The sequence below is a fragment of the Talaromyces atroroseus genome (assembly GCF_001907595.1).
Source record: "Talaromyces atroroseus strain IBT 11181 chromosome Unknown scaffold_10, whole genome shotgun sequence".
Taxonomy (NCBI): domain Eukaryota; kingdom Fungi; phylum Ascomycota; class Eurotiomycetes; order Eurotiales; family Trichocomaceae; genus Talaromyces; species Talaromyces atroroseus.
Genome location: NW_017971442.1, coordinates 444,145 through 472,129, shown reverse-complemented (window position 1 = coordinate 472,129; position 27,985 = coordinate 444,145). Strand labels below are relative to the sequence as shown.

Here is a 27,985-nt window from a genome sequence, read left to right as displayed (position 1 = left end):
TTTTTTTAAGCTTACTTCTTGCAAATTTGGGATGCATTCGATAAGAATAGGATCAGGAAGCAGCTAGTCGTCAAGAAACATAGACAAACTTGGCCAGTAAATAGGCTGGATCTGTTTAGTTATCCCATAAAGGTCAGGAATAACCCTTCTTTCACAGAAGCCTCGTTGTTTCAGGCGGTTGTAAGCGGTCGATTCCCGGATAAAAAGATTGTATTCACGGCCGGGTTGACTGGCTGGATTTCGAGCCCTACCATGATATTTTGAACCGTCAGTGATGCATAATAAGAATAAATGATTGACTCTACCCACCACCTTGAATATACATAGTGCATGGTGGACGAGAACCTTAAAAACAACCGAGTTTTTACCTTGCTTCAGCATCTCAGGGAATGTGACATCCGAGGGTTCCAGGTTAATCTCATAGTCGGTACTATTGGCCATGATTGACTGTATCCAGAGGCACTTGGAAACAAGGGGCAGAGAGAAAGAGGGAGAAGTAGGATGAATGGTATACTGTCGGAAGGACTGAACGTGTTGGATTAGACTAGATTGCACCTACTACTCCTGATGGCGGCTACTAGTTAGTTACTAGTTACTGCGAGCTAGGCGCTCCTGTAGGCTGTAGGAAATCAGCACCACATAATAAGTGGAAGATGTTTAGGTGTAAGTGGGTAAATGAGTGCTTCTGTAAACTAATTGGCACATTGTATTCCCAGAATCACAAGATGTTTGAGGCTTGTTTGAGAGTCAAGAAGGTAGTCCCATGTAGTTATACATTACAATGCTCGACATCTCTCTCAGTAAAAATGAAGGAAAAACAATATGGGCACATAAATTGCACTCCGCATGATTTCTCTTCGCCTTTTGGAACTCACATAGTGAGTGGATATAGATGGAGCCGACTTTTTGACGAGTGGGAGCCTTAACACGTGTAGTAGTTGCAGAATGTTCACTATCTGCTTTGACGCGGTTGCTCTTGAAAGTAGTCATCAATACCCGAATTCGCGCCTTGCTCCACCACAGAAGGAGATGAGATGAAAAATAATGTATTTAAGCCAACAATCCCAGAGCCTCTAGTGGCCATCGTATATGTTCTCTCCAAGAAGGATCAAGCAGACTATATATCGACTGCAACAGACGGCGGGGCCAGCCTTTTAGCCACCAGCGGTCGTCCATTTCATGTAACAATATGCAATAATGTGCCAATGCAACCAAAGCCATCGGCCGTCGGTCTCTTAGATTAGCAAATAGAATAGGCTTCACGACGATGGGCCACCTAAACACAGTAACAGCGTCGTAGCCAGAGTGCAGTTGCTGAAAAGATGTTGAGAGCTGAGAAATTGCCTCTTCACATGCAACCGCTTCCTCAATGTTGAAACCAGTTCTTGTCAAGTCAGCATTGAGTTTGAACACTGCAGAGAGCTTTGCATCGACATCTGCGGGAAGAGGATGGATTTTTGCTGATCGTCTGCTGGACAGCAGGTCTGAAATCCAGCTATTTGAGCCCTCCATCCACTGCTTTGATGTTTCAAGGATTTTTGCAATTCCCCGACATAAGTTGGCAATCTGAAGCATCTCCTCGATTGGTGACAGTGAGTGTACCCGAGATATCTGTTGAGAGGCAAAGGCTAGTATAGTTGCAATGGAAGAGAAGACAAACATAGCCCCGCTATTGGCTGGCGTTATATTATCTAGCTCTTTCCTAAATAATGCCAATGCCAATGTCTGGTGCCCAGTAGCAAGCTCGTCGTATTCATTAGCTCGGTCACTGTTCTTGTTCAAATATGCCAGATGCAGCGCAGACAAAGCCAGAATTCCGTGCATCAGGAACGGATGTAACATGGCGACCTTGGGGACTTCATTTCGAAAAGGCTCTGCAAATTCGTCATCCTGCGAAATGGTTCTGTAGCTACTTATACAGTAATGATGCATCAATTCCAAGTCCCGTAAATGTAGGTCCGAAGGAAGTCGACCGTCTCGTTGGGGGTCCAATATCAAAAGAGGGTCAGAGTTCCCTAGAGCTACTGATGACGACGTCGTGTGACTTGCATGGCCGTTTTCAGGCACATTGATTAAATTCGAAGAAAATGTGCTACTACTGCTGGTAGGATTTGCCTGCGTAGCTGCATTCTGGGCCAACAAGCGACTTTTCACCGGCGAGACAGAGTATATGCACTCTATGCTATGTTTGAGGCAGTTATTGCAAGTTGGCCTCTGCTCACCACACTGCTCACAGAATTAACATCGAATGTACCGAGACATGGATTACGGCTCAGTACCTTGATCCGCCGTTGCTTACACTGAACGCAGCCGAGTCTGCTCTTCGTATGCGTTCGACGTGATCTCAATGTTCTTCGGCTCTCCGGAGCGGAAGCGTTGCTACGGAAGAGTAGATCAGACTTAAGAGTATTGGTTGGAAGCATCATAAGATTCGCAATGCATTTTGGGCCCACGAGGAAGGGCAGCTTAGAAGTGAGGTAGTGGTTTTGAGCCATTCGCCGCCGTTCTTGAGATGCGGAGAAGGACGGCAGTCCGGAAGCAACTGCTGAGGCCTTTTATTGGCTGATGCCGAGCAAGTGGGCTGACGTAAGTTACGGGTCACGTGAAGTGTCCCGAGACGCGTAAATGACTTTCTATAAACGGCTTAGCGTGGTTGCCCGTCACGTCACCAGCGCGACACGAAATGCCCTTTTTCCGCGTCCATCCAACAGATAGCAACTGTTCAATACTTTCTATGACCGCCGTTCTACACCGTTTATTTGGCGCTGCCATCGCTTAATCTCTCGCCATGACCGAGACCTCTTTAAAATCGGCGCAGAAGCGCATTCTTACCGATGCCACGATGACCTCCGGGAACCTGTTACCGAACAACGCGTCCAAGAAACGCAAGCTTGATATAGATGAACCGCCCGCTCGTCTGGGGGTGCCCCCTCGAAGCAGCGGCCTTAAAAGTTTTGGCTCTAGTCAGGTTCAACAGAAAAGTCGTTTCGAAGAGGACCTAGAGAAATTGACGCAGGACATCAATGGGTTGAAAGAGAACAATTCGGAAAAAGACCAACAATGGGATCGACCGCCGTTGGATGGCTTCGACCCTGCCAAGGATAAACTGTGTTTTCAGCAAATTGATGTTGAAGAGGGAACTTTGAATGAGCGTGCGACTGTGAAGCTTTTCGGAGTTACAGAGGTAAGCGCCTAATTAAGTTGACTGCGGTAACTCCTCCCTAACGCTTTGCAGAAAGGAAATTCTGTTCTTCTTCACGTCGAGGATTTTCAACATTATCTATTGATTGCTGCACCAGTGGGATTCCTTCCGGAAGATTGTCCCAAATACACCTCGTTCCTAGAGCAGAAGTTCGCCTCGCACACACGCATGATCCAATCCACACATCTGATGAAGAAAGAAAACCTTTATGGATTTCAGGGGAATAAGAAATCATTCTATATTAAGATTACGGTCACTGAGCCTAGACATATCAGCAAGTTACGAAATGGATTAGAAAAGTCTATTGCGACATACAACTATAACGGATTGTGGCCTTCAGCAGATGACGGAGGTATCATGACTTTTGATAATATTCAATACGTGCTGAGGTTTATGATTGACACTGGGGTGAGATTTTTTTTTCTCTTCTCAAATTCAATGAACAAGCTCTAACTTTCGGGCCTAGATTTCTGGCATGTCCTGGGTAGAAGCCAAAGCGGGAGATTACAAGTTGTTGCCCGCGCACAAGCGACAATCCAACTGCCAAATTGAAGCATCTCTCTCTTATCACAATCTCATTGCGCATTCGAACGACGGAGAATGGGCAAAAATGGCGCCTTTGCGAGTTCTCTCATTTGATATTGAGTGCGCAGGCCGAAAAGGAATTTTTCCGGAACCGAACCAAGACCCCGTTATCCAAATTGCTAATGTTGTCACTCGTTATGGGGAGTCGAAACCTTTTGTGCGCAATGTTTTCGTCTTGGATACCTGCAGCTTAATTGTGAATACTCAAATCTTCGAGTTCAACGACGAAGCAAAGATGCTCATGGCATGGACAGAGTTTCTTCAAAAAGTCGACCCAGATGTCATTATAGGATACAACATCGCGAATTTCGACTTTCCGTATCTGCTTGATCGAGCAAAACATCTAAAATGCCGCCAGTTCCCGTATTTTACCAGGCTGAAATCTACGATATCTGAGGCAAAAGACACCAATTTCTCGAGCAAGCAAATGGGGAACCGAGACACAAAATCGACCAACACAAATGGCAGAATCCAATTGGATCTTCTCCAATTAATTCAACGTGATCATCATCTCCGAAGCTACACTCTAAACTCTGTTTGTGCCGAGTTCCTGGGTGAACAGAAAGAAGACGTTCATCACACCATGATCACGGAACTGTTCAATGGAACCCCAGATTCGAGAAGACGGTTGGCTGTCTATTGCCTCAAAGATGCTTATCTTCCACAGCGACTAATGGATAAGCTGATGTGTCTCGTTAACTATACTGAAATGGCGAGAGTCACGGGTGTGCCATTTAATTATCTTCTGTCACGTGGCCAACAGGTCAAGTTCATTAGCCAGCTCTTCCGCAAGGCTAGAGAGCAGCAATTAGTAATTCCAAATCTGAGCAAGCAAGATGAAGGCGATTATGAAGGTGCTACGGTCATTGAACCCATTCGAGACTATTACGACGTGCCTATTGCGACTCTTGACTTTGCATCTCTGTATCCTTCGATTATTCAAGCGCATAATTTGTGCTACACAACGCTTCTGAACAAGAAAGCAGTGGAACATTTTGGCTACAAAAAAGACGAGGACTATATTGTCACTCCCAACGGCGACATGTTTTGTACCACCAAAGTGCGGAAAGGTCTGCTGTCGCAAATTCTGGAGGAGCTTCTTAGTGCGCGAAAAAGGGCAAAAAAGGAATTGGCTACAGAGACAGATCCATTCAAGAAGGCCGTCTTGAACGGTCGTCAGCTTGCACTGAAGATCAGCGCCAATAGTGTGTACGGTCTTACCGGTGCAACCGTGGGCAAGCTTCCCTGCTTGGAAATTGCTAGTAGTACTACCAGTTATGGCCGTCAAATGATTGAGAAGACGAAGGCGGAAGTTGAAGCCAAATATACAATAGCGAATGGCTATTCCCATGATGCCCAGGTCATATACGGTGACACTGACTCTGTGATGGTTAAATTTGGAGTCAAAACACTTGAAGAAGCGATGAAACTAGGCGAAGAGGCAGCAGATTATGTCTCATCTAAATTCATTAAACCCATCAAGTTGGAGTTCGAAAAGGTTTACTTTCCGTACCTGCTTATCAACAAAAAGCGGTATGCCGGACTCTATTGGACCAATACAAAGAAGTATGATAAAATGGATACCAAGGGTATCGAAACAGTTCGGCGAGACAACTGCCGACTTGTACAGACAGTTATTGAGACGGTTTTGAACAAGATTCTGATTGATCGAGATGTTAATGGCGCACAAGAGTGAGGGCTCTTTTTTATTCTTCTTTCTCATTTTTACTCATAAATTATTGCGGTCATTGCTAATGATGTTTCTACAGTTATGTCAAAAGTACAATTTCCGATTTATTGCAGAACAAAGTAGACATGTCGAAGTTGGTGATCACAAAAGCCCTGTCGAAATCAGACTACAGTGCCAAACAAGCCCACGTTGAGCTTGCGGAGCGTATGCGCAAGCGAGATGCTGGATCTGCACCTACACTGGGTGACCGTGTTGCCTATGTCATTGTTAAGGGTGCAGGAGGGTCAAAGAATTATGAAAAATCAGAGGACCCGATTTATGTCTTGGAGAACAACATCCCTATTGATACCAAGTACTACCTGGACAACCAACTTGCAAAGCCCCTCGGCCGTATCTTCGAACCCATTTTAGGTGAGAAGAAGGCTTCGCAGTTGCTGACTGGTGCGCATACCCGATCTATCTCTGTCGCTGCGCCTACTCTAGGCGGGTTGATGAAGTTTGCGAAAAAGACGCAAACTTGCATGGGTTGCAAGAAGCCTCTAGTTGGAAAAGACGAGATGGCTGGCGCAGTGTGCGAGAATTGCCGACCTAGAGTTGGCGAGCTGTACGCTAAAACGTTGAAGAAGACGTCTGATCTCGAGGTACGCTTCGGCCGGTTATGGACGCAGTGCCAACGCTGCCAGGGTAGTTTGCATTGCGAGGTCATTTGCTCTTCAAGAGATTGCCCGATTTTCTATATGCGTATGAAGGCCAAGAAGGATGTTGAGGATGCAGGCAAAGAGTTAATGAGGTTTGACTACGATTCTGGGGCATGGTAGCCACCGATTGTTATGATTATAGTTTGGAACTTGATGGATTGGAGGCGCCTTCGTCGATACTTGTATGGAATTCTATGAAATAATACATCTCATTGATGCATTATCACCAAACTCGTATATAGCGGTTTTCTAGGCAGCAAAGTACTATCTAGCGTACAGGGTATAGTGTAGTAATACAAGAGCCGGAGATAAGGCCCGTGCTGTGGGGATAAGTGACGAATGCGTCACGGATCCCCTGGCGGCGATGCTTGGCATGCAGCTAGTTCGAGTGGGGACCTTCCCAGAAATGTTTTGATGCTTAATTTCGACTTCATCTCTGCACCCTGAGCAGTGAATAAACCACTCGGGAATTCAGCTTACCCCATAGAGACTGGCTGGTGGCGTCTATAGCAGAATGAGGAGATGGCGCCAGTGCTGAATCATGTGATATCGCCTACTGGCCAAGAGCCGACCGAAAGCTCTGCTGCGACAGCGCGACTCTCGGAGGTGAGTATCTTTGACCGTGTCTGACCTTACAATGGCTAAATTGCCATCGCATATCCAGACTTTAGACTATCATGAGTCTAGTCTGTCATCGCATTTGCATCTCATTGAGTCGCTCGACTCCAACAAAACACCGCAGACTATTTCACGGATCCTGGAAAGCGCGCAAAAGTTGGCTGACCAGTTTACGGCGATAAGAAAACAACTTGTAAGTTATTTCTATGTTCTTTTACTCTTCCGTCTACTTATACGGTTTATTTCCTAGACTTCTATTGGTATTGGCAGAGCAACTGCGACAGGAAATTTAAGGGAGAAATTGAAAGCGAGAAAGCCACGTCCGACCACGAAAATCAACGGAAAAGGAACGAAATGGAATATTGATGAAGCCGAAAGTACAATGAGCGAAGGTGGTGGGGCTAGGAAGCGATCCCGGGAGAGCGAATTTTCGGAATCGCAAGTAAGCACCGATCAGGGTAGCCAGTCATCACGAAAACGGCCCAGGACGAAACGGGAGATCCCCGGAGCGCAGGATGATGTGGAAGACTTTGTACCCGTCGCGTTGCAGAAGGACGATATTTCGGAGGAGGTTGAGCGGCGCCTGAAATTGAAGGAAGAGAGACGAAAAAAGTCGAGCGCCGAGACAGACAAGAAGAGGAGACGGGACAGCACCTCATCGAGGAATGGCTCTTCTTCTTGGTCGGCCAAAAATAGATCAAAACGTTCCAAGAACTCGAACTAGCGCGATGGGAACGAAATAGGCAGCCAGACCGGACGTCTTGTTCTAGGCTGATCTCTGAACGTATCCAACAGGCAATCACAGCCGGCCAATTGACTTTGCAAAAATTGGGTTTTACAATTGTGTTCGCAGATTTTGGTTTTCTGGGGTATTTCGAGTCATATCCTTACCCGTACCTGGTCGAAGCGGATGCCTGGGGGATCCCGAACTCAATTCTGTTACTACAGGCAGCATAAGACCATTGAATCAGCGATATTTGAACTTTATATTAGAGAACTTATCGATTTGACTTGTAGCATAGACCATCCTAGTGTCTGACTCCGCGAAGATTTGGCTGCCTGCCTGTCAAAAAGACCCTGTCGATCATTGGCCCATGGATCCTAGCAAACTCAATTTGACGGATCTCTCAGTACTGTTGATCCCCCGCCATTTTTATGTCCTTTCGATCAAAAACATCAGGATATGCCTAGAGCAGGCAGCGATCACAGTCGACAACGAACCATGGATACAGTGCTTGAGATTGTCTATAAGATGAGCCTGCCACGCGCGCCCTCTTCCTCTTCCTTTTCTTTTCTTTTCTCTAGGCACATTGTGACCACTTGATTGTACGGAAGGATAAAAGATTTCGAAGAGAAGACCCTGTGCGCAGTAAAAGTTCAAGATTAACCGGGTTTTGTGCGTGTTCTGTTAAAAAACCTCAAAAACGTCAGAAAAAAACCAAAAAAAAGGCTGAGAGGACAATCGTTAAATTGATTTTATGATATCTGGGATCTTGGCGCTGTGAAACTGAGGCTTGCACAGAAACGAATATACCTATCCACCATCAACTGCTCTCACCTTGCACCTCAAACTGCTTAAATCCATTCGCTTTTGTCTCCCGAAAAAAAGCCTGTTGACTTGGACTCTAGAAAAGTCACTTTATTGAAGAAAGTTCTAGACTTGGACGCTTAGAAAAGTCATTAAACAAACCGTTGACTTGGCCTATCAGAAAAGTCACATAACCAATCTTGACTTGGACTGTTGAAAAGTCATTCAATTCATTCGAATTCTGGTCACCTATCCAACTCAATTTCCGGGTAGACCACAGGAGCAAAATCTGCATCTCTAAACCCAACTTCAAAATCAATCGGCGGGACTTGCATCCCATTCAAATCTGTGCAATCGTCTGTTCTCCGGAAGGGCCCCCGGATAATAGATCCAATCTTTGTCAAAGTTCTAGTCAATTCGTCACCGTCCGATTCTAGTCAATTCGAAGTCGAAATCCAAACAATTTGCAGAACCTCGTTAAAATAGAATCAATTGATCCCAAACATGGCACGATTCCAGAAGCAATTCAACAGTCAACGCAGCTACAATCCTTACAGGGCACGTCGCCTTAGAAACAACAGGCAACCCCTTCAAGACATTGATAGAAACATCGTCATGGGCGGCATGGAAACTGCAGCTCCATCGCCGGCCGGGCAAGGACAAGCACAAGCACACCCTGGCAAGGGTCGTCGAAACCGCAACCGCAACCGCAACCGCAACAGAATCGGCCAAAATGGCCAGATATCAAAGCACGGCCTGCCTACGATGACCGGCCTAAACAGACAAAATTTTCGGGGAAAGCCAAAATGGACCCCCAAACAACAAGACATCGTCATGCGGGAGGCCCCAGCGCTCATGGACTGGAGCCAACAAGTCACGTACGTCAACGTCGATGGCATCCAGACTCCAATTGACGGCAATGGGGATGTAGTCATGGGCGAAGCCCCATCCCTCACCGTCTGCCTGCTTGCAGAACTCGTGGAAGTGATGAACCTGTGCTCGTGATCACAGTCATCATGAAAGGGAACTTGAAAGTGAACTGGACATGGGCTCGTGATTCCATTCCAGTTCTTGATAAATGATGGATGAGAGCATGCTCGTGATCGTGCCATCCACTTCTATTTCTCTATTGGCTGCTTGCCATACAATTATATACCAAGATCTTACACAATCTGCCGGCATCTGGCCTGTCCGATTTGCCATATTAAGAGAATATTTTTTATGATACACTCTGGGGGGACGCTCCCAGCGGTGCTCAGATACTTTGGGATGGATTCAAAGGGACGATCTTGCCCTAAAGGCTTGATACTTTTTTCGGGAGGTTGCCGTGGACCTGAGGCCCGGCGTATCTTTTTCATGGATAAGGACCGTATAAATGGTCCCAATATCTGAATCCTGGTTTACCGATGCAAGTCATCGGTTTTATACTTATATAATGTGTTATGTATTTGTTGAGGGAGGCGGGTAGGCGGGCATTACTCAACAATATTACTTTTGTGTGAACGAATTGCATGCATATCGTGCATGGAGTTGGTGTTGAATGTTATGTGATGATGATACCCTGCCATATGACAAGGCATATTGGCTTGCATGTATGGTGTTTTGGCTATCTTTGCATAAATAGAATTGATTCTGGATCCGTGCCAGCCCCGAAACTGGCCTTCCTTCCTGTTATAAGACTTCCCTTCTCAAGTAATAGCAAGTAAATTGTATTTATTCCTGTAATAACATTAGGATTGCATCGTGAAAGAGGATCGGGTAATGCAAATTCGTAATATTCATTAAGTGTTTCTATTATACAAGATTGAGTAATCAAGAGCAGAAAAATATAATACATCAACAGAACGAACATCCATCATGAACTTTCTTCATTGTCCTTATCTCTCTGCGCAATCTCCTCTCTCTTCTTCTGATCAGCCGGCTTCCCCCAATTCCACACTTCCCAGATATGATCCATAATCAAATCTCCATAGCCTTTCCCTTCATCCAAGGCCTTTTGCTCTTCGCGCAGTCGCTTCTCCTTCCAACCTTCTGGCTCGGAGCCCATCCAGATCTTCTCCGGCAGCGATCGATCCTCGAAGCGTCTGTTGATTTTGTATTTTTCCAGCTCGTCTTCGTTGTGAATAGCGGCTTCCTTCGACGCTCGCAGCCTGGCTTGCACTTCCTGTGCTTTCTCCGTGGGCAGGGCATTGAACAGATTGGCAATGCCCTGCGAGCGCGGTGGCTCAGCCGACTTGCCGAGGTATTTCACGCCGACATCGTCGATGATGCCGCGGCCATAGGGGTTGCTGTCGCGGTAGAGGTGATTGGCCGACACGGCGAAGGCGGCTGACAGAGCGACGGTGTTGAGGTCCAGCTTGCGGGGCGGCAGGGCGATGAGGACGGGGGACGCGACGACAAAGGTCCAGGCAGCAATGCGCTTGAATTTGAAGTAGTCGCTTTCGCGGGTGCTCTGCAGGGAGGTGTCAGGGCTGTCTGGCGCAGACATTGTTGGGTGATTTGCTTGAAGTCGTAAGTCCAATAGCAGAACAATTCATTCGCTGGAGCTTTTCAGACTGGACTGCGGCGTTATGTAAGCGACTTTTTCCCATTTCCCATTCTCCACCGGGGAAAGCTTGGCCGAAGCCAAGACCACGTGACCGGGCTATTAATAGAGCGCGGCCTCCTCCCTGATACAGTACGGTAAGCACTCCGTACGGAAGGTCGGATAGTCGGATAGCAGATAGGCTATGGGCATGCTGCGCCATATTCGGCATTCTGTGAAATGAAGATAGGTAAGACCTAGTGGCATTAGCGCGCGCCCCAGCTCAGCCACTGCTTGAGCAGCACAGCCAATGGCGGCCGAGTGACGTGGCCGTAGCAGGCCTCACTGGCCCGTCAGCTGTCGCGTATGTGTAGATACACAGCGGTTTAATGCATTTAATGCACATGCAGTAGCGATCAACGTTGATTGTTATGAATATGATGTAGCATATGCAGCTATTATTAGGAAATTACGCGTATTGATACGTATTCGGCTGTTTTGAAACACACGCTCTCTGACGTCAATTGACCCCTTTTGCTGCCGCTAAAAACAAATCAACAACGAGAGTTCGGGCTCCGAATGCTTAGCAGAATACAAAACGAGAAAAAGGTGGATGGCCTGACGTTGTGCCTGTGGCTGATGCTTGTCGCGCATTGGCAAGGCCCCCGTTTTCCCCCGTACCGTACGGTACCATACGCACCTGCCGGGCCAATCAGGAGCCATGCACTATTTTTGTTGGGTTACAACTTGCCTTTCAAGGCTGTCAAGCCACTTCCGTATGACCCGCGCTGATAAGTCAAGTCAGTCTTGCTTGCTCTCGTTTCTCCTTTTAAATCCTGCTTGTTCCCCCCCCCTTTCTTTTCTGACGTCGACATATCACCACTGGTTCTCTTCAATCAACTATTATATCCTCCGTCCTCCGTCCTCCTACTCTAATCCACAATCCAAAGACAAAAAGTCATCAACAACCAACAAAATGTTCCAGAACGGCTTCTTCGGTCTCTTCAAGACCTCCCAAGAGCAGGAAGAGCCTCGCTCCCAGCAATGGAATCCCACCACCATGGCCATGGAACAGCCCGCCAACTACGCCGGTAACCAGGAGTCCACATCCGTATGTTGTCAATGCGTCCTGTGTTTGTCGAGACTGCGAGTGCTAATGCAGAACAGGCCTCTCAAGAGGAACAACAGATGAAGCTCCGTGGTGGTGAAGGTTGCTGCGATGTCTGCTGCGGATGGTGAGTTTTGTCCTATCACATCAACCTTTCCTTGTTCTTGCTGAGTCGGCGGATATATGGCTGACTACTTTGTAAAGCTGCGCCGGTCTCCTTGCGTTTGAGTGCTGCGAGGAGTGTTGCTAAACGGTTGCCGCACGAGTCTGCTGGAGGCGAAGGGGTACGATGATGATGATGATGAACGGACGGGATGGGTACATGATTGCAGGTCCAATACTATATTAAGCTCGTCACGAATTTATTCATCTCTCGCTCCCGCTCTCTCATCTGTCTGTTGCGTATTATCAAACGTGCTTTTCTTTTCGATACCATACTGAGTAGCTATACGCAATATTGATGAATTGTTAACCATTTGACTTTTGGATTTGCTGTAGATAAATTGTTTTGAGCTGGTCGGTACATTGTAACGATATAAACCTATTATCCACTCGAGTCGTATCAATACCTAGCCCTACGCCAGACGCTAGTTGACTATATCATGCTAGCATTGACCCAACCCAATTTGGTACGGCCTAGAACCGAGAGAAAGGTAACCTGAAGCGGCGGACGTGAGCCTAAAATCCTTTAACATGACCTAAGACGATACACTCACCATTTTCCTCGCAAGGTAATGACAGCCCAATTATTGCCATCCGCATCAGTCTCCTTCTCAACCTTAGTTGAGAACGAAATGGCGCTCATAATGCCATCGCCGAATTTCTCATTGAGCACGGCCTTGTACGCATACCCATAGTTCTGCACAATCTCATACAGCCGGTAAATGAGCGGTTCGCGCGGCGGCATCTCTACCGACCGTCCACGATCCGGAAAGCCACTGAGCTGCTGCTCGAGCAGATCATGCGGAATGTCGAGCGCCTTGGACAGGCTTGCGATGTCCTCCGGCGAGGCTTTGGCCTGGCCATAGAAGATGGCTGCCGTGGCTACCTCGTTGCGCCCGATCTGCTTGGAGATGTCCTCGAAGCTGAGCTTCTTCTGCGCCTTGGCAGCAAAGAGGGTCTGCGACGATGCCGGCAGATAGGGGTGTTGCGAGGCCTGTCATGCTCGTTCTCAGTTGTGGAATAGCGGCAATAATAACGAGGCAGTGCACTTACGTCTAGTGTGGCGAGATTCGACATGTTGTTCTGTGTTGCCTTCTTCATTAGTTAGATATACGACGACGGCAAGTATTTTGTGCAGCAAGTGAGCTTATAAGAAGAGGTTCGCCATGACTCATGGTTATATAATGAATGCATAGTGAAGTCAATGAGGAGGGGAGAGGTTTTGCGTGCGGGGTATGCCTCAGGCTCTCCGCACCGCTGCCTTTCTCCAAAAAGTACATACGCTGCCGTTGCTTTCCCGTACTACCGGGTATTATTTACAGTCGACCACCAACTCAACTCTGGTTGCTGCGCCACACTCCTGGAGTCCTGTCTCGCCAGTCTCCACCAGCCACGTACGCTCTGTTTATTGCACGCTGCACAGGGCACTCTGCCAATGCACAGCACAGCCCAGCCCAAGCGACGAGCCAATGGAGAACTCTCGGAAGTCGAGAGGCACGCGGCGGGGCAGGCTGAGAGAGGCCGGCGGATGGCGGCACACGCGGGGTTGGGCTCAGCTAAAACATCCGGACAGATCATAATATGACTGTTGACATGGCCTGACTCTATTCCCGCAGAGAAACCCTTCCAAACTGTCTTCGAGTGAGTGCCCAAGGAAGAAACAATGTCCGGAGAACAAGACGCCCTGGCCTATGGCCGCTACTATGGTGGCCGAGAACAAGGCAGCAGCGAAGCCGGAGAACGCGGCCTGGGAGACTCAGCGCGAGGCTTTCTGACTGATGGCCTCAAGAAATTGAAGGATCAATACTCCAGTCATTCGACCGCCGGCCAGCAGGGCTATTACTCGTCTGGTACAGGTGCGGGACAGCCGCAGAGTTACCAGCAACCTTACCAGTCGTCCTATTCGAACAATCCCCAGTACCAGAACAGCCAAAACCAAAACCAGAACCAGAACCAAAACCAAAACAGACCGCAGAAACAAGGACTGTCCAGCTTCCTCGATCGCTTTGAAGAGACCGTGTCGGATGTCGGCTCGCAGCTGGCCCAGAGAATCGGAACCACCATCGATGCCGACGCCTATGCAGGCTACGGGGCCACTAATAACCCTACCAACAATCGCTTCAATAGCTTCGCGCCCCCTCGGGGAAACAACGAAGTCAAATGGCATGTCGATGGCTTCAGCTATTTCTGGGCCGTATCAAGGGCACTCGAGAACGCGAGGGAATCTATCTGGATTTTGGACTGTAAGTTCACCCAATTTACTTTTCATTCGTTTGATGTCGCTAATATCCACAACAGGGTGGCTCTCGCCAGAGTTATATTTGCGACGCCCTCCAGCTAAGAACGAGCAGTATCGTCTGGACCGCATGCTTCAGGCAGCGGCTCAGCGCGGCGTCCATGTCAACATCATTGTCTATAAAGAAGTCGAGAAGGCTCTGACATGTGAGTCTAGCGTTGCAGTTATTGACGTTCGTGCTTGTCCTGACACGAAGATCTCCTTCTCTAGTAAACTCCGCGCACACAAAACACGCTCTAGAAGCGCTTCATCCAAACATTGCCGTTTTCCGTCATCCGGACCATATCCCAGACGGCGCCGAAATCAAGAACTCGCTGGCCGCCTCCTTCCAGAACATGTCGCTGGATGCTGCAGGGATCAGCAAGCTGCCCGGTGACGCAGTTAAAACCTTGTACGGTACCAAGGGGGACACCGTCTTGTACTGGGCTCATCATGAAAAGCTCTGCCTGATCGACGGCAGAATTGCATTTATGGGCGGCCTTGATCTGTGCTTCGGACGATGGGACACCAACCAGCATTCTATTGCTGACGTCCATCCTGGAGACCTTTCGCAGATTGTATTCCCTGGTCAGGACTATAATGACGCCCGAGTACTCGATTTCCAAAACGTGTCCCAATGGGAGCAGAACCAGGTGGACAGGAAAGTCACTAGTCGCATGGGATGGTCCGACATTTCTATCAGTTTACGTGGTCCTGTAGTGGAAGATCTACGAAAACATTTCGTTGACAGGTGGAACTACATTTATGATAGTAAATACCGTGACCGCCATCAGCCAAGATATGAGAGGCTCGACTTGTACCGAAAACAAGGGGGCCAAGGCAGTCAACCTCAGGGAAATATCAACGCTCCTCCCTCGCAAGTACCACAACCTCCTCAACAGGCACAACCGCAACAGGGACCGCCCAACCAAGGCCAACTGAGTCAAGAACCGCACTGGCAACAACCGCCGCCCGCGCAGTCACCACAGCCGCCTTCTGGACAGCCATACTATCAAACGCCCCCCGCGAGCCAGACTCAGCAGCAGCATCAGCAACAACAACAACCCCAATGGCAGGGCCAATCATACCATTCTCCACCCCCAGCAGGTGATGCACAACAGCAGCAGCCTGCTGCTCAAGCGTACCATACCCCGCCGGCTGCATATGGTCAACAACCAGCACCACCACAGCCATCATCCCAATGGCAAGGACAGCAGCAGCAGCAGTACCAAAACCAACAATCCTCCTACGGTGGGTACAATAACCCAAGTGGTGAGGTTAACCAGTCCAATACAGGTCAATATGTTCCCCCGCCACCCCCAGGGCCGCCTCCATCCCAGGCAGGAAGCAATAACCCAAGCCAGTATCAGAACACGCCATATTCTGCTTCCCAGTCAGGGTATGACTCAGGTCAACACAGCTCGCATGCGTCGACTCCAGCAGCGCAGGCACAGGCTCCATACTTCCCACCTCCACCAGGACAAGTGCCGCAGCAGTCTCAGACGCGGGGCTTGTCCGAAGAGGATGGCTCTCGAGGACTTGGAGGCACTCAGAATATTCTGGGGGATGTTCGAGGTTTTGGTCATTCGCTTCGTGGGCAGCTAGCCGGACAAGTGCATCAGTACCAAGACCGTTACCTAACTAACCTTGGTCGGAATTACGGCAATGAATGGTGCCAGGTCGTGCGAAGTGTCTCGCAATGGAGCGGAGGTATACCGACCGAGCATTCCGTTCAAGATGCGTACATTGCTGCCATCCGTAACAGTCGTCATTTCGTGTATATCGAGAATCAATTTTTTATTACGGCCACAGGTGATAAACAGAATCCTGTTCAAAACAGGATCGGAGCAGCTCTTGTGGAGCGCATCCTCCAAGCGGCCAGGGCTGGTCAGAAATTCAAGGTCATTGTGGTCATCCCATCTGTTCCTGCATTTGCAGGTGACTTGCGAGACGAATCGACACTTGGAACTCGGGCTATCATGGACTATCAGTACAAATCCATCAACCGAGGTGGCAACAGTATTATGGAGATCATTGCCAGAGAAGGATATAACCCAATGGAGTACATCCGGTTTTACAATCTCCGCAACTACGACCGAATCAATACCAATAGTACCATGCTGCAGGCCGAGAAGACTAGCGGTGTGAACTACGAGGATGCCCGTAAACACCACGATGCTGCCCAGGTGGGATACGGTGGCTATGAGCCCGGTGCGCCTCCCGGAGGATACGATACCACTCAGCCATACAACCAATATCAGCAGGCAGCAAGCGCCCACCCTTCGGCAACCTCTGGTCGCTGGGACTCGGTCAGTGAATGCTACATGCTCGGGGGTCAAGATATCCGCAATGTCCCGTGGGAGAGTGATCTCCCTGAAATCGACGCTTTCGTCACGGAAGAGCTCTATGTGCACAGCAAGGTATGTATGATTCTCAGGTATATGACGTTCAGATTCCACTAACCGTGATTTCATGGAAAAAAACAAAAGGTCTTAATTGCCGACGACCGTATTGTCATTTGCGGTTCTGCTAATCTCAACGATCGGTCGCAACTTGGCACTCACGATTCCGAAATTGCCCTCGTGATCGAGGATCCCACGCCACTTGAATCGAGCATGAATGGTCAACCATGGCAAGCCAGTCGCTTCGCCGCATCGCTTCGACGCGAGCTGACCCGCAAACATCTTGGCCTGCTCAAGGCACAAGATTATACGCAGCCCAATGCCAACTGTGAACCAGTTGGGGTCCCCAATGAATCCGATTTGACTGGACCAGAAAGCCAGGTCGTCGCAGACCCTCTTTCCGATACTTTCCAGAGTCTGTGGAATTCGCGCGCACGGACGAACACGGAGGTTTTCCGTAAAGTGTTTAACGTCGTGCCAGATGATTACATCCGTAACTGGGATGCGTACAAGGAGTTCTTCGAGTACAACTTCCGTCATGCTAGCACCGAGGCAGAAGGCAGGCGCGTTATACGTCCTAGCAAGTACGAATGGGGCCATGTTGTCCGCGACAACTTTGCGCCTGGACCCGAAGGGGCGCAGCAGGTCAAAGAACAGCTGAGTCAGGTCAAGGGCACATTAGTCGAGATGCCGTTGATGTTCCTGATCGAAGAGGACATTGCTAGAGAGGGGTTGGCATTGAATAGCCTGACCGAGGAACTCTACACGTAGGCTATGACATTTTGGACTTAATTGAATGAATGTTGTTGTTTTTTTTTTGTGGGACTCTACAGTGCCAGATTGATTTGATGATGACATGCTTCTTCTCAATGTAAATTGCAATAACAATAACAGTATTCGCTATTCTGTTTATAAGCACAGACGAGTTCGACATAACTACCACGCGAGCTGCAAAGAGTCTAGAATCATTCGAGAAGAAAACAATCCGGAAGACGACAGACGACATAAAGAAACAGAAGAAAGACCCAATATGAAAGGAAGAAAAATGAAAGCAAAGTTGCTAGACGAGGTGATGTTTTATTGTTCCTGTGGCTCCCAAGCCCTAACCCGCGCGCGCGGATTGGCTGCAGCAAGAGAACAATACGAAGAGAAGAAACAATCGCCGGTCTGGGAAGAGACAACAACGCATCATCATAGGAGCATTTTCTGTATTCTGACTCAATTTTCCCAAGCAGTCCCCTTGTTTTACGAAGAAACCCTTCCAAGACAATGCATGCGTGTCGCTTAGTCTATGGCATTGTCTTTGTCTGCCGTATAACTTCATCTCCGCATTTTTTACGATGCACACACTCTCCCTCATGCAAGCTTTTAAAAGATAGTGGCGTTCAGACAAAGAGTTAGTCTTCCTACTCATCCGAGCTGGATCAGATTCGTTCTCGTCGACACGGCCATATTGCTTTGACATAAAAAGGGCGCCCCATGCATCCTGCGTTTCATCCCTTTCTTACCTTGTCACACATCCCTCGGCCTCTTTGAGCAATTCGGAGCAATTTTCTTAAAGGATTCAAAGACTCTCCAACGTCTGGTAAGAAGATGCCTTCAATCTATATTTAAGAATAGAGCGCAGAACAGGCTGACATGAAAGGAAGACCAGACAAAATCATCGAAACGATGTCTCCCAAATTCAACCCAGCTGAAACCGGTATGATCTTATGATTTTCATCAAGAAATATGTCTTTTTTTTTTTTTTTTTTTTTTTTTTTTTTTGGCGTCGGCTTCATTTCTAACATAGAACCGCAGTCTCGGTCAGCTCCGTCGCTGGTAACGGCTGCGTGATCCTCTAATCCGAACAACTTCGAGGGGTATTCAGGTATGTGCCTAGATGCATAGCTGAAGTATTGATTGCATACTAATAGCATCTTCTAGCCCAGTCACTGAATACCCAATGATGAGAGGGGAAGAAGAAATATGATACTTTTTTTTCTTTTTTTTTTGTAAATACGCCGCGGAACCAAATCCTTTTTTGCTCCCTCTTTTATTTTTCTTCAATCAAGTCTTGATGAGAGAGAGGAGACGATATGTCTCCATGCTGAACTGTGATTCAAACTCGACATTCCTACTTATGGCCGGACGAGAGGCATCTCCGGTTTACGAAAAGATGCAGCCAATACGACACATTCAGTTGACCGCGAATTTCCGGATCTTTCTCTCTCTCTCTTTTTCTTTTGCGACCTCGATCCAGAGACATTACCATCGTATGCCTGACTTGATATGATCAAGCTTGCTTCATCGACCCTCAGTCTGGTGTACATACATACCTCTACTTCGTTCAACTGACAGACTGGTCCTGTTGACCGCATGCTCGCATTTAGTTCTTCTTACAATCTTCGCTGTGACATAGTTCTTTCTTTTTACATATGTCTTTACACCCCCCTTCTTATTCCTTCATATCGAATTCAACTTTGATATGCCAACAGACAAGTCATGTATATTGTTCCATATACCGATGTACATAACCATCACTCTCTTGAACCAATGTTGATATGTTCTTGGTTTCCCGATGCCGTCATTTCTCAAGACGTAGTTATCTAGCGACAGTTGAATACTAAATTTTATTCCACACTACACAAGGCTTTATTCACTAACTGTCTTATCGCCTAGCTTCGCTTCAACCTGCTCGATAATATGATACAGTAGCCCAACAGACCTCGCCATCCCGACTTGGCACATATCTTCGCCTACAACGGCTTCAATGCGCCCATTGCCCCCGTTCTGTGTCAGATCTGCCTCAAACGCGTTGCAGACTGATTTCAGTGGACCGAGAAACTCTTTTCGAAACGAGGTATGCGATGTGCCTCCTATTTTTAGTTTATCACGTAGCTGCGAGGAGCAGATAATCACATAATATAAGTTCAGCGCGGCGTGAAGGTAGGGTGCGAGAGACCGTGAAAACCGGATCCATGAGAAGACGAGTCCTGTAGACATATCAAGAGAGTCCAGCTCGATTTTATTGTAGAGGGCCGCGAAGAGGATAGAAATATAATGATGATCAATGAAGATGGCGCTGGCGTTATATGTTTGGCCGGAATGGAGCTTCTTTGCTGCCGCAAGGATCTCATGTTTGAGCCAGCTAACTGCGCTTTCGCGCGCATAGAGCAATTCCTCCTTTTCAAAGATTTCTTGCATGAGACCAAGCCGGTCAATCTCCGATTGGTTGTTGTGCACTATGTTGGCTGGGATATTTCGTAGTGCATTGTAGCTTTGGCGAGAACTGCACGCTGTCAATGCAAGGATTAAATCGCTGTACTGCTTCTGGTCAGTTGGCTGCTCAATTCCACCGTGAGACGAGATTGCTGTCAATGCTAGGAGGGCATCGTGAAGAGCTTGTGCCTGTCCTTCTTCGACCCCTCTTGTGGTACTGGGCATTCCGACGAAATTTGATAGGATTACTGCCAGATCCGGGTACACAGGTACTCGGGCTGTTTCAGCCCCAGAAAACAAGAGAGCGGCAGATGAGCGCGCGGCCAACAAGAGCAAAGCCCCATGACGTTCTAACGGTATTGCGTCTGGTGTATTTGGCAATTCGTCGAAATCTAGAGGCGGTGGATGAGAGGCTGCTGGTGTAGACACAATACGCAGCATGTCTTCGTCGGTGATACCAAGGTCTCGTGATAAAGCCTTCTATAGTTAGATATTTTGTTACCAAACAAGGAATCGACGAAGATGAAACGCACGCAAAATTTCCCAATAATCAAGTCTCGTTCCTTGAGCTGTCCATTCTGAGTATACATGTGGATTTTGGATCGCTGGTCTGTTGATCGCCCTTCCTGCTGATCTAGCTTCTCTAACAGCCTCAGCGCTAGCCACAAACCTGAGTTGTCTGAAGTCGAAAGACTCAGCCAATACGACTTCAGAGCTTCAACCAGGCCAAATTGAATCAACTTGAGCTGTACTTGTTTATCGCCTGCAGTAGTTGGTTCATCATACGCAGCTTCCGGGTCGGGTGCAGATGCTTTTGACACCCGCAAGACAGAGGAATCGCTTGTTCCGCGGGGCGGCAGTGCGGGTCGTTTTGATGGAGACAACTCCCATAGAAATTCCAGAAGGGCACTGGTGGTCTCGTCTGTCGGCATTGAACTATAAGCTTCCAAGGTGGCTTGCAGAGATGTTGCAATAAAACGGCTTGGGTATTTTGTTTTGATGCGACGGTGAAGGACGGAGAGCATGGAAATCAAACAGTTGAATTGAGTCACATGGCGTGGAAGCTCATTTCCCTGCTTGTTGGAATCGGGCAAATCTGCCTCCAGTTCTTCTGCATCCTCGTCCTCACTCTCATAGCTAGGCTCTAGCTTCATCAAGCTGTCCGAGACTCTCAATATAACCTCGCGGGGGTTTCCCAGCCGGGCAATGTCTTGGAGACAGTCTCGGGAGTGCGGCAGCATCGGCAAAAGGAGCTGGACCAGGTCCCAGCCGATGTTTGTGGTCAAGACCTCATCTTGCAGCAGGCGATGCAGTGTCGGCAGGCGGGCGGGGGTGAGCTGGTACTCGAGCAGGGTCAGGTAGGTCAGATAGTCGGTAGCCGGGGGTAAGGCGCTGATGAGCGGGTCATCGCTCTCGGAAGCCATACCAAAGATGCGACGGAGTGGCTAGGCCGTGGGGTGGGAGGTGGTGATGATGGAGGATAATCTATCGGAGTTGGCGTGGTGGATGAGGTTGAAGATGTGTGCTGTGCTCAGGCCCCGCACTAGCGATGACATCAGCGGCAGAGCCGCGACAGGCTATGCCTGACATTGCAGCGTGGGTGACGGGGGATGGTAGGGTTGTAAGAGCCGTAGGCTATCATGAAACTTGTATGCAGCGAAATGACATTATTGTCGTTGTTTTGGTTGTTGTTGTTGCTGTTGCTGCTGCTGCTATTAAGGCACCCGGCAGTGACGTACCAATTCAGGCCGCAAGGCAGAACCTCCGAGGATCCGCAAGCTTCATTAGTAAGTAATCATTGAAAATAACTATCGAGCATTGAAGAAAGCAGCTCAATCTGCCGGAAGAACGCAGTTTTCTCACTTCGACTAGCGTCCTGGCTCTAGCTTTCGACAGGCAATACGCAGTCCCTGTTCATTTCTCACGTCGACGAGTCAATACTTCGTCACCAGCAGCGACGTCAAAAACAGGAAGTTTTTTTTTTTCTTTTTTGAGTTCCTCTTGGGGTTAGTGTAAGTGATCTACGCCACAAGCAGTTAGCGCCCGCTGCCCTAGTTCGCGCTAGGCCGATTTTGCCCTGCTTTAGGGCACGCACCTTGCCATATCTGGAAAGGCTCGCCCGGTGATCCGAGTTCACGTGAAGGCCCAAGCTCCGAAAGATCCGGCAGGCGCGTCGAGGAAGAAATACTATACAAGAAGGGACGAAGACTCTGCCATTGTCCGTGGTTATTGTGCACGGCGCTCTGTTTATTCTTACTCCTGCAGCCTCACGTTCGGTCTCGAATCGTCCCTCCTTGACCAATATATAGCCCTTGAACCATCCACGTTTGCGTCGAGATAGCTAGCTAGCTCCGCAGGGGTCCTCCTTGAATCGAACCGGCCAATTCTACCTCTCTTTTTCTTGCCTCTTTGGCCCCGATCTCCCCGCCCAAGTTTGTCTGGATGCCTTGTCGTTAATCCCTCTGTGAGCTCTCTTGTCGCCGCGTCTCCTTCGTGCAGCTGGCAGATCCCCTTTTCTGAGTCGTACTTCACAGCCAAAATGGCCACCAGAATGCGTTCTTTTTACACGGCCCCTACCTCAGCTCACGGCTCCACCCACTCCCAGCCGATAGTAGACGAGTTGATCAGCAAATACAACTCTTCCATATCAACCAGCACGCGCAGTTGCTCCATGTCCTTTAGCAAGCGCCGCCGCAATATCCTCCAACGCTGTCTCGACCGTCTTTTTCTGGAGTACTACCGCTACGAGGTGACATTCGGTGTTTATGTCATGACTCCCGGCGAAAAGTTTGTTGCCAATGCCTTTGTCTTCGTAGCCCTCACTCTCCTTATCTGGGCCGTGCTGTTATACTTTCCACAACACTTGTTTCGAAACATAGGCCGCTTCGTCTGGATCTTGACCGGCCACAGTGAAGACGTGGCCGCACTTTTTGGTATTTTTGAACAGAGTAGTATAACGGCTACCATTCCGACAAGCTCGATCGTGTCGTAACACGCCCGGACGTTTTGCTCTCTTTTCCTCCCAATTGATTGCTAGCGCGCAGCCTGACTTTGCTTTTTTTAGCCATTCGATGTTCATTTCGCGCTTTGTTACTGTGATACCACTTCCGCTCAAGCGCGCGGGGATTCGTCATCGATTTTTCTCAAACGCATCCCACATACGATACGACCTCTGTTAATTCCATCTTTGAGGCCCGTTTTACGATGATGAACTAGCGCAATCATGGAGTTTTTGCTTTATTGCTTTTTTTTTTGGGCTTTTCGGTTCCTTTCCTTTATAATGGACGAACACAACGGCACTGGACTTGCTGTATATAGATATATACGAAGAGGAGGATTAATGCACGGGCAATGAATGAACGGCTACGAAAGGCATCAGGGAATGCCATTGTGGTGTGAGTCCTTGCTCATTATTTTTAATGCTATTACTTAGAACGAGAAACATGAAACGCATGATATTCGGGGGTTTTTTTTGGACTTTGTTAGCCAGCGGGAAGTAGTCTAATACATAATAAGCTGTTTGACGTTTTCCCATCTCACTAGATAAAGTAGCCGGGAGTGAAACTATCGCGGTGGACTTAGGGCTGCACTACGGAGCGTCTACGGGCAACACTTCGGACCAGATGTCACGTTTCTTGCAGGGATTTATAACCCTAACGGCCGCTGCGCCACAGTGATCAAGACAAAGATGTCACTTTTCTGTCATGCTTGATCTTCTTATCTCCATTATCGGCCTTCATCTTTTATCTCAGCCCCCACGAGAACGCCCACTGCCCGCCCGAGCAACGCAACCAATGGGCATACAAATGAAGTCTTCCTCCCAGGTGATACGACATAAAATTTGTGAATTGGATAATACGAAGATCCGGACCAGGCATAACCAATCGAAGATCCTGTTGGACTTGGGGCGCTCACTAATACACCGGTCCGATAGCCCCCCCTCGTGCCGTAGCATCCATCAGCAAGGCTCCATTGGCTATGGGAAACGATACGCTCGCACCAAAACCCGGTGTCAAGAGTATTAATCGTGACCTGCTTGAGTTCAAGGTTTCAGACCAGAGTGAACGACGCTCGTCATGGACGAACGTGATAACAGTCAAGGAGCTCCCTTGGCTTGATGACCATAAATTAGGAAGTACGACTGTATTCCCTGCAGCAGGATACCTAACCCTGGCTGCCGAAACACTGCTCCAGTTGCATAGAGCTCGCGAAACAACATTCCTGGGGGTCACTCTCCGCCAAGTTGATATTTGCCGCATCCTTGTTATCCAGGAAGAGAACGATGATGCCTCGATTGTTACAGAACTGCGCCCTGCACGGTCATCATCTGTTGAAGAATGGTGGTCATTCAAGATCTGCTCTTTCGTTGGCAGTAATACAACAATCCATGCAACCGGCCAGATAGCAGGCTTGTCTGAAATATCCGTTCCTAATCCAACATTCGACAAATTCTCAATTGCATCTATGGAAGACCAGCCTAGGCAGGCATGGTATGATAAATTGGCCGAGGAAGGATTGCGGCTGGGACGTCAATTCCAATCGTTGGCCAGGATCTACAATGACGGAGCTCAAGGATTATGTCGAACAATCTCCGAAACACGCCTGTTTTCCCGAAATGACGGAGTTGGTCAGAGTCGGCATTCGAACTCTCTCTTACATCCAATCACCCTCGAAACGCTGCTACAAACGGCACTTATTGCCTCTGCGGGGGGTGTTATCTCAAATTTTGAAGCAAAAGTCCCAGTCGCCGTTGAAACTGTAGAGATCATGCTCCCACCGCCGGCTACGTTTAGTAGCTCGTGCCGCATGTATGCCGATTCCAGAAGTATTGGCCTTGGGGTGTTCAGCATCGACGCCGAACTAAGGAGTTTGTCCAGACTCGTGCTTATTAAGATGAGCAATATTCGATGTGTGCCAGCTTTTGAGTAGGCTCTTATAGATAGGCTATTATCATTGTATATAGAAGTTTACAGTTCGGCACCGTATCGGACAGTGCTTGCAAGTCGACTTATCTTATAGTTCATGAAATCTTTCGTATAGTTACATGAAGTGTATAAAAGCATAGCGAATTGTTTGGCTTTCTTGGCGAGCAGCCGAACACATTTAGCGCCGCCGCGGGGTCAGATTGCTTCTCTCTTACATGTGAAATTGAGATAACACGCAACATAAACGTAACATCATGCCGGCGCCTTTTCGCAGGTCCTGTACTAATTGCGCCAAATCGAAGCGACGGTGCAATCTGAGACGACCCCGCTGCTTTCGATGCCAAGTGCGCTCGTTGGAGTGCAATTATCAATCACCGCCACCGACTGCTTCGTCTGCAGCTGCAGCAGCTCAGAATTCACCGCAATATGCCGTCTTCGACAGCACGGCCCCAGAAGTCAACCCGCAGGGGAGTTTGCCTCCTATCGAGTTGGACATTTCGCTAGCTACCTTTCCCGACTACGACCTGGATTGGGCGGATGTCATGAGTAACATAGACGATTATATGGTCCCCGACGACCTGAGACCAGCGTATTCGCCTTCTACGAGTGTTGTTCCCGGGGATATCTACCAGGAGCGCGTCATATATCTAGTTAAAAGATTTAAATCGTACCTGAATATTTTCGTTACGCGAGGGTCAACGGCGTTTGTTCATTGCAAATTGTTTTCGGAATACACGCCCACCGCTATTGAGGATGTTCTCGGAATCTGTGCATTTTATGGCCATAAAAACAAGGACAACGAATATCTCATATTCCGATCAATAAGTCAAAAAGTATTGTCTCTTGTCCGACTTTTCGATCCACAGAGGCTTTCAGTTCTTGATCAACTGGCATCCGTGCAAGCGTTGATCTTCTATCAAATTATTAGACTGTTCGATGGAGATATCCGCCAGCGAGCTGACGCTGAACGAACCGACCGTGTTCTATGGGAATGGACGCAACAATTGAAAGTCGGTCTGACCCAGTCCAGCATGTTACAAGGAACAAATGATACAGACCCAAGAAATTACACTTGGCGTGCCTGGATCCAGGCTGAAAGTCTCCGACGAACGATCCTTGTGAGTCTCCTATTACAAGGCCTCTATTCTTACCTCAAACACGGGTGGAACAAAGTCCATTTTGAGATCAAAGAGCTCTCCTTCTGCGGTCAGCGAGCACTGTGGGAGGCGCGTTCTGAATACTCGTGGAAGACAGCACTCGGCGGATACTCTCCACTATTTCTCAATCTCAGCACTTGGGATGCGGACATGCAAAATGCGAAGCCGTCCGACGTGGATGATCTGGCGGTCTTAATGATGACAGTGACGAACGGGGTTGATAAAACGTGTGATTGGCTCGGCGAAGAGTACATAGAAACATTTGATCTTCAAAGATAATGGGGCCTCTAGCCAAAGTGCATCACGAGAAACCAACTCCCAATAGATAGGGGGCTAGGCAGTACGTAGGTATAATCCCACTGTCGGAGGTTAGGGCTAGCACGGTGGCACACCTTCCTAATACGGCATAAGATGCGGAACCCCGGCGGAAGACTTGCTGTGCACAGCAACTCTCGAGCGGCGGCGGAAGTCATGGACATACAGTACTCAGATATATAAATGCTCTGAATTGGCCCTATTAAATGGAACTGAAAATGCTGATTAGTACATCTGGCAGCAGAACCACGGCCTTCTGTGTTAACCGCCATGACTTTCTCGGAGGCTGATATACCAAGGCTATCTGGCAAGGTCGTTATTGTGACAGGTTTGCGTCTTGAAGTCCGCTTTAATGTATAGTACCGGAGCTGATTCGATTTTCAGGAGGCAGCAGTGGTATTGGCAAGCAGACCGTTGCCGTGCTTGCATCCCAAGGAGCCAAAGTGTATCTAGGAGCTCGCTCGGCGGACAAGTATCAAAGCGCTTTGGATGATATACATGCGACGCACCCGAAGACTCTTTCGGCAAACATCAAGTTTCTAAAAGTTGATCTTTCCAAGGCCGAAGGGGCAAGATGTGCTGCCGCAGAGTTCTCTAGGTCGGTCTACAGCTTTTCTTCTCTGAAGTGGATTACTAACAATCAATACTATCCAGACAGGAAAATTCGCTTCATATCCTCTTCAACAATGCTGGAGTTATGGGAACCCCGAAAGGCAAACTTTCCGACGATGGATACGAATTTGTAAGGTTCCTTTGAATTTATACGGGCAGTGTATTAATAGCGGAAATCTAGCAATGGGCAGTGAATATGTTTGGCCCTTTTGTCTTCACAGAGCAACTTCTGCCTTTGCTATTACAAACAGCACGCACAAGCCCAAAAGGCAGCGTTCGCATTATCAATACAGCCTCAAACGGCGCGAAACGGGCACCAAAGACGGGTATTCCACTGGGAAACCCAACAGCGTGGTTGTCCTGCACACCCTTTGAATGTTATGGCATCAGTAAAATCGGAGTGATCTTATGGACGAGACACCTCGCCAAGATGCATCCCTCAATTCTGAGTTTCGCTCCTCACCCAGGCCCCGTGCAATCGAATCTTACGAGAGAGCTCAAAATCCCGAAGTTAGTTATGTGGATATTGAATGTAAGCACTCTTTATACATTCACATTTGACATACGTGCTAATCTGGTCCCAGAGAGTCGTCTTCAAACCGGTACAGCATGGAGCTCTGACCCAACTGTATGCAGGAACATGTCCGACTTTATCCGAGAACGAAAATGGATCATACCTTGAGCCAGTAGCGTATGTATAGATCCATGTATAAGAATATTAGCGCAGTTGCTAATGTTTTGGAATATTATATGCAGGAAAATCCAGCCCAATCTACCTCATCCGCAGTGCAGTGATGACACTTTTGCCGAACGTATATGGCAATGGAATACTGAAGCAATGAGGAAGGCACTGGGGGAGCTTCCTGAGGCATAGATTATTGCTTATATTCTCACAAACTAGTCTCCAATTCTATCCTTCTTGTTGTTTTCTTTGTACAGGCCAGTAGTAATCCTAACGCTAACACCGGATGCTATTTAGCTCA

General features: G+C 48.2%; 10 protein-coding genes across 10 annotated transcripts; 7 read left to right on the top strand and 3 right to left on the bottom strand.

Annotated features, from left to right (window-relative positions):
• Nucleotides 1-2,788: 2,788 nt before the first annotated feature.
• Nucleotides 2,789-7,517, top strand: UA08_06961 (DNA polymerase delta catalytic subunit; the record flags this gene model as incomplete). The annotated part of the gene is made up of 7 exons (XM_020262285.1): nt 2,789-3,184; nt 3,236-3,610; nt 3,669-5,479; nt 5,557-6,118; nt 6,686-6,781; nt 6,840-6,986; nt 7,044-7,517. The coding sequence occupies 7 exons, from the start codon at nt 2,789-2,791 to the stop codon at nt 7,515-7,517; spliced, it is 3,861 nt and encodes a 1,286-aa protein (XP_020117932.1).
• Nucleotides 7,518-8,825: 1,308 nt separating this feature from the next.
• On the top strand, nt 8,826-9,326 carry UA08_06960 (hypothetical protein; the record flags this gene model as incomplete). The annotated part of the gene is made up of 1 exon (XM_020262284.1): nt 8,826-9,326. The coding sequence occupies one exon, from the start codon at nt 8,826-8,828 to the stop codon at nt 9,324-9,326; it is 501 nt and encodes a 166-aa protein (XP_020117935.1).
• An 850-nt stretch (nt 9,327-10,176) lies between these two features.
• On the bottom strand, nt 10,177-10,809 carry UA08_06959 (hypothetical protein; the record flags this gene model as incomplete). Its single annotated transcript, XM_020262283.1, has 1 exon — nt 10,177-10,809. The coding sequence occupies one exon, from the start codon at nt 10,807-10,809 to the stop codon at nt 10,177-10,179; it is 633 nt and encodes a 210-aa protein (XP_020117934.1).
• A 1,012-nt stretch (nt 10,810-11,821) lies between these two features.
• Nucleotides 11,822-12,203, top strand: UA08_06958 (hypothetical protein; the record flags this gene model as incomplete). The annotated part of the gene is made up of 3 exons (XM_020262281.1): nt 11,822-11,956; nt 12,013-12,080; nt 12,158-12,203. The coding sequence occupies 3 exons, from the start codon at nt 11,822-11,824 to the stop codon at nt 12,201-12,203; spliced, it is 249 nt and encodes an 82-aa protein (XP_020117721.1).
• A 462-nt stretch (nt 12,204-12,665) lies between these two features.
• Nucleotides 12,666-13,192, bottom strand: UA08_06957 (Cyanate hydratase; the record flags this gene model as incomplete). Its single annotated transcript, XM_020262280.1, has 2 exons — nt 12,666-13,109; nt 13,169-13,192. 2 exons carry the CDS (start codon nt 13,190-13,192, stop codon nt 12,666-12,668), a joined length of 468 nt encoding a protein of 155 aa, XP_020117722.1.
• Nucleotides 13,193-13,778: 586 nt separating this feature from the next.
• On the top strand, nt 13,779-17,563 carry UA08_06956 (hypothetical protein; the record flags this gene model as incomplete). The annotated part of the gene is made up of 4 exons (XM_020262279.1): nt 13,779-14,358; nt 14,414-14,620; nt 14,652-16,810; nt 16,880-17,563. The coding sequence occupies 4 exons, from the start codon at nt 13,779-13,781 to the stop codon at nt 17,561-17,563; spliced, it is 3,630 nt and encodes a 1,209-aa protein (XP_020117715.1).
• Nucleotides 17,564-19,426: 1,863 nt separating this feature from the next.
• Nucleotides 19,427-21,417, bottom strand: UA08_06955 (hypothetical protein; the record flags this gene model as incomplete). The annotated part of the gene is made up of 2 exons (XM_020262278.1): nt 19,427-20,473; nt 20,527-21,417. The coding sequence occupies 2 exons, from the start codon at nt 21,415-21,417 to the stop codon at nt 19,427-19,429; spliced, it is 1,938 nt and encodes a 645-aa protein (XP_020117716.1).
• A 1,115-nt stretch (nt 21,418-22,532) lies between these two features.
• Nucleotides 22,533-24,922, top strand: UA08_06954 (hypothetical protein; the record flags this gene model as incomplete). Its single annotated transcript, XM_020262277.1, has 2 exons — nt 22,533-22,926; nt 23,928-24,922. The coding sequence occupies 2 exons, from the start codon at nt 22,533-22,535 to the stop codon at nt 24,920-24,922; spliced, it is 1,389 nt and encodes a 462-aa protein (XP_020117713.1).
• A 250-nt stretch (nt 24,923-25,172) lies between these two features.
• Nucleotides 25,173-26,354, top strand: UA08_06953 (hypothetical protein; the record flags this gene model as incomplete). The annotated part of the gene is made up of 1 exon (XM_020262276.1): nt 25,173-26,354. The coding sequence occupies one exon, from the start codon at nt 25,173-25,175 to the stop codon at nt 26,352-26,354; it is 1,182 nt and encodes a 393-aa protein (XP_020117714.1).
• Nucleotides 26,355-26,660: 306 nt separating this feature from the next.
• Nucleotides 26,661-27,876, top strand: UA08_06952 (hypothetical protein; the record flags this gene model as incomplete). Its single annotated transcript, XM_020262275.1, has 6 exons — nt 26,661-26,718; nt 26,775-26,988; nt 27,045-27,132; nt 27,184-27,534; nt 27,587-27,693; nt 27,759-27,876. 6 exons carry the CDS (start codon nt 26,661-26,663, stop codon nt 27,874-27,876), a joined length of 936 nt encoding a protein of 311 aa, XP_020117719.1.
• Between the last annotated feature and the right edge of the window lie 109 nt (nt 27,877-27,985).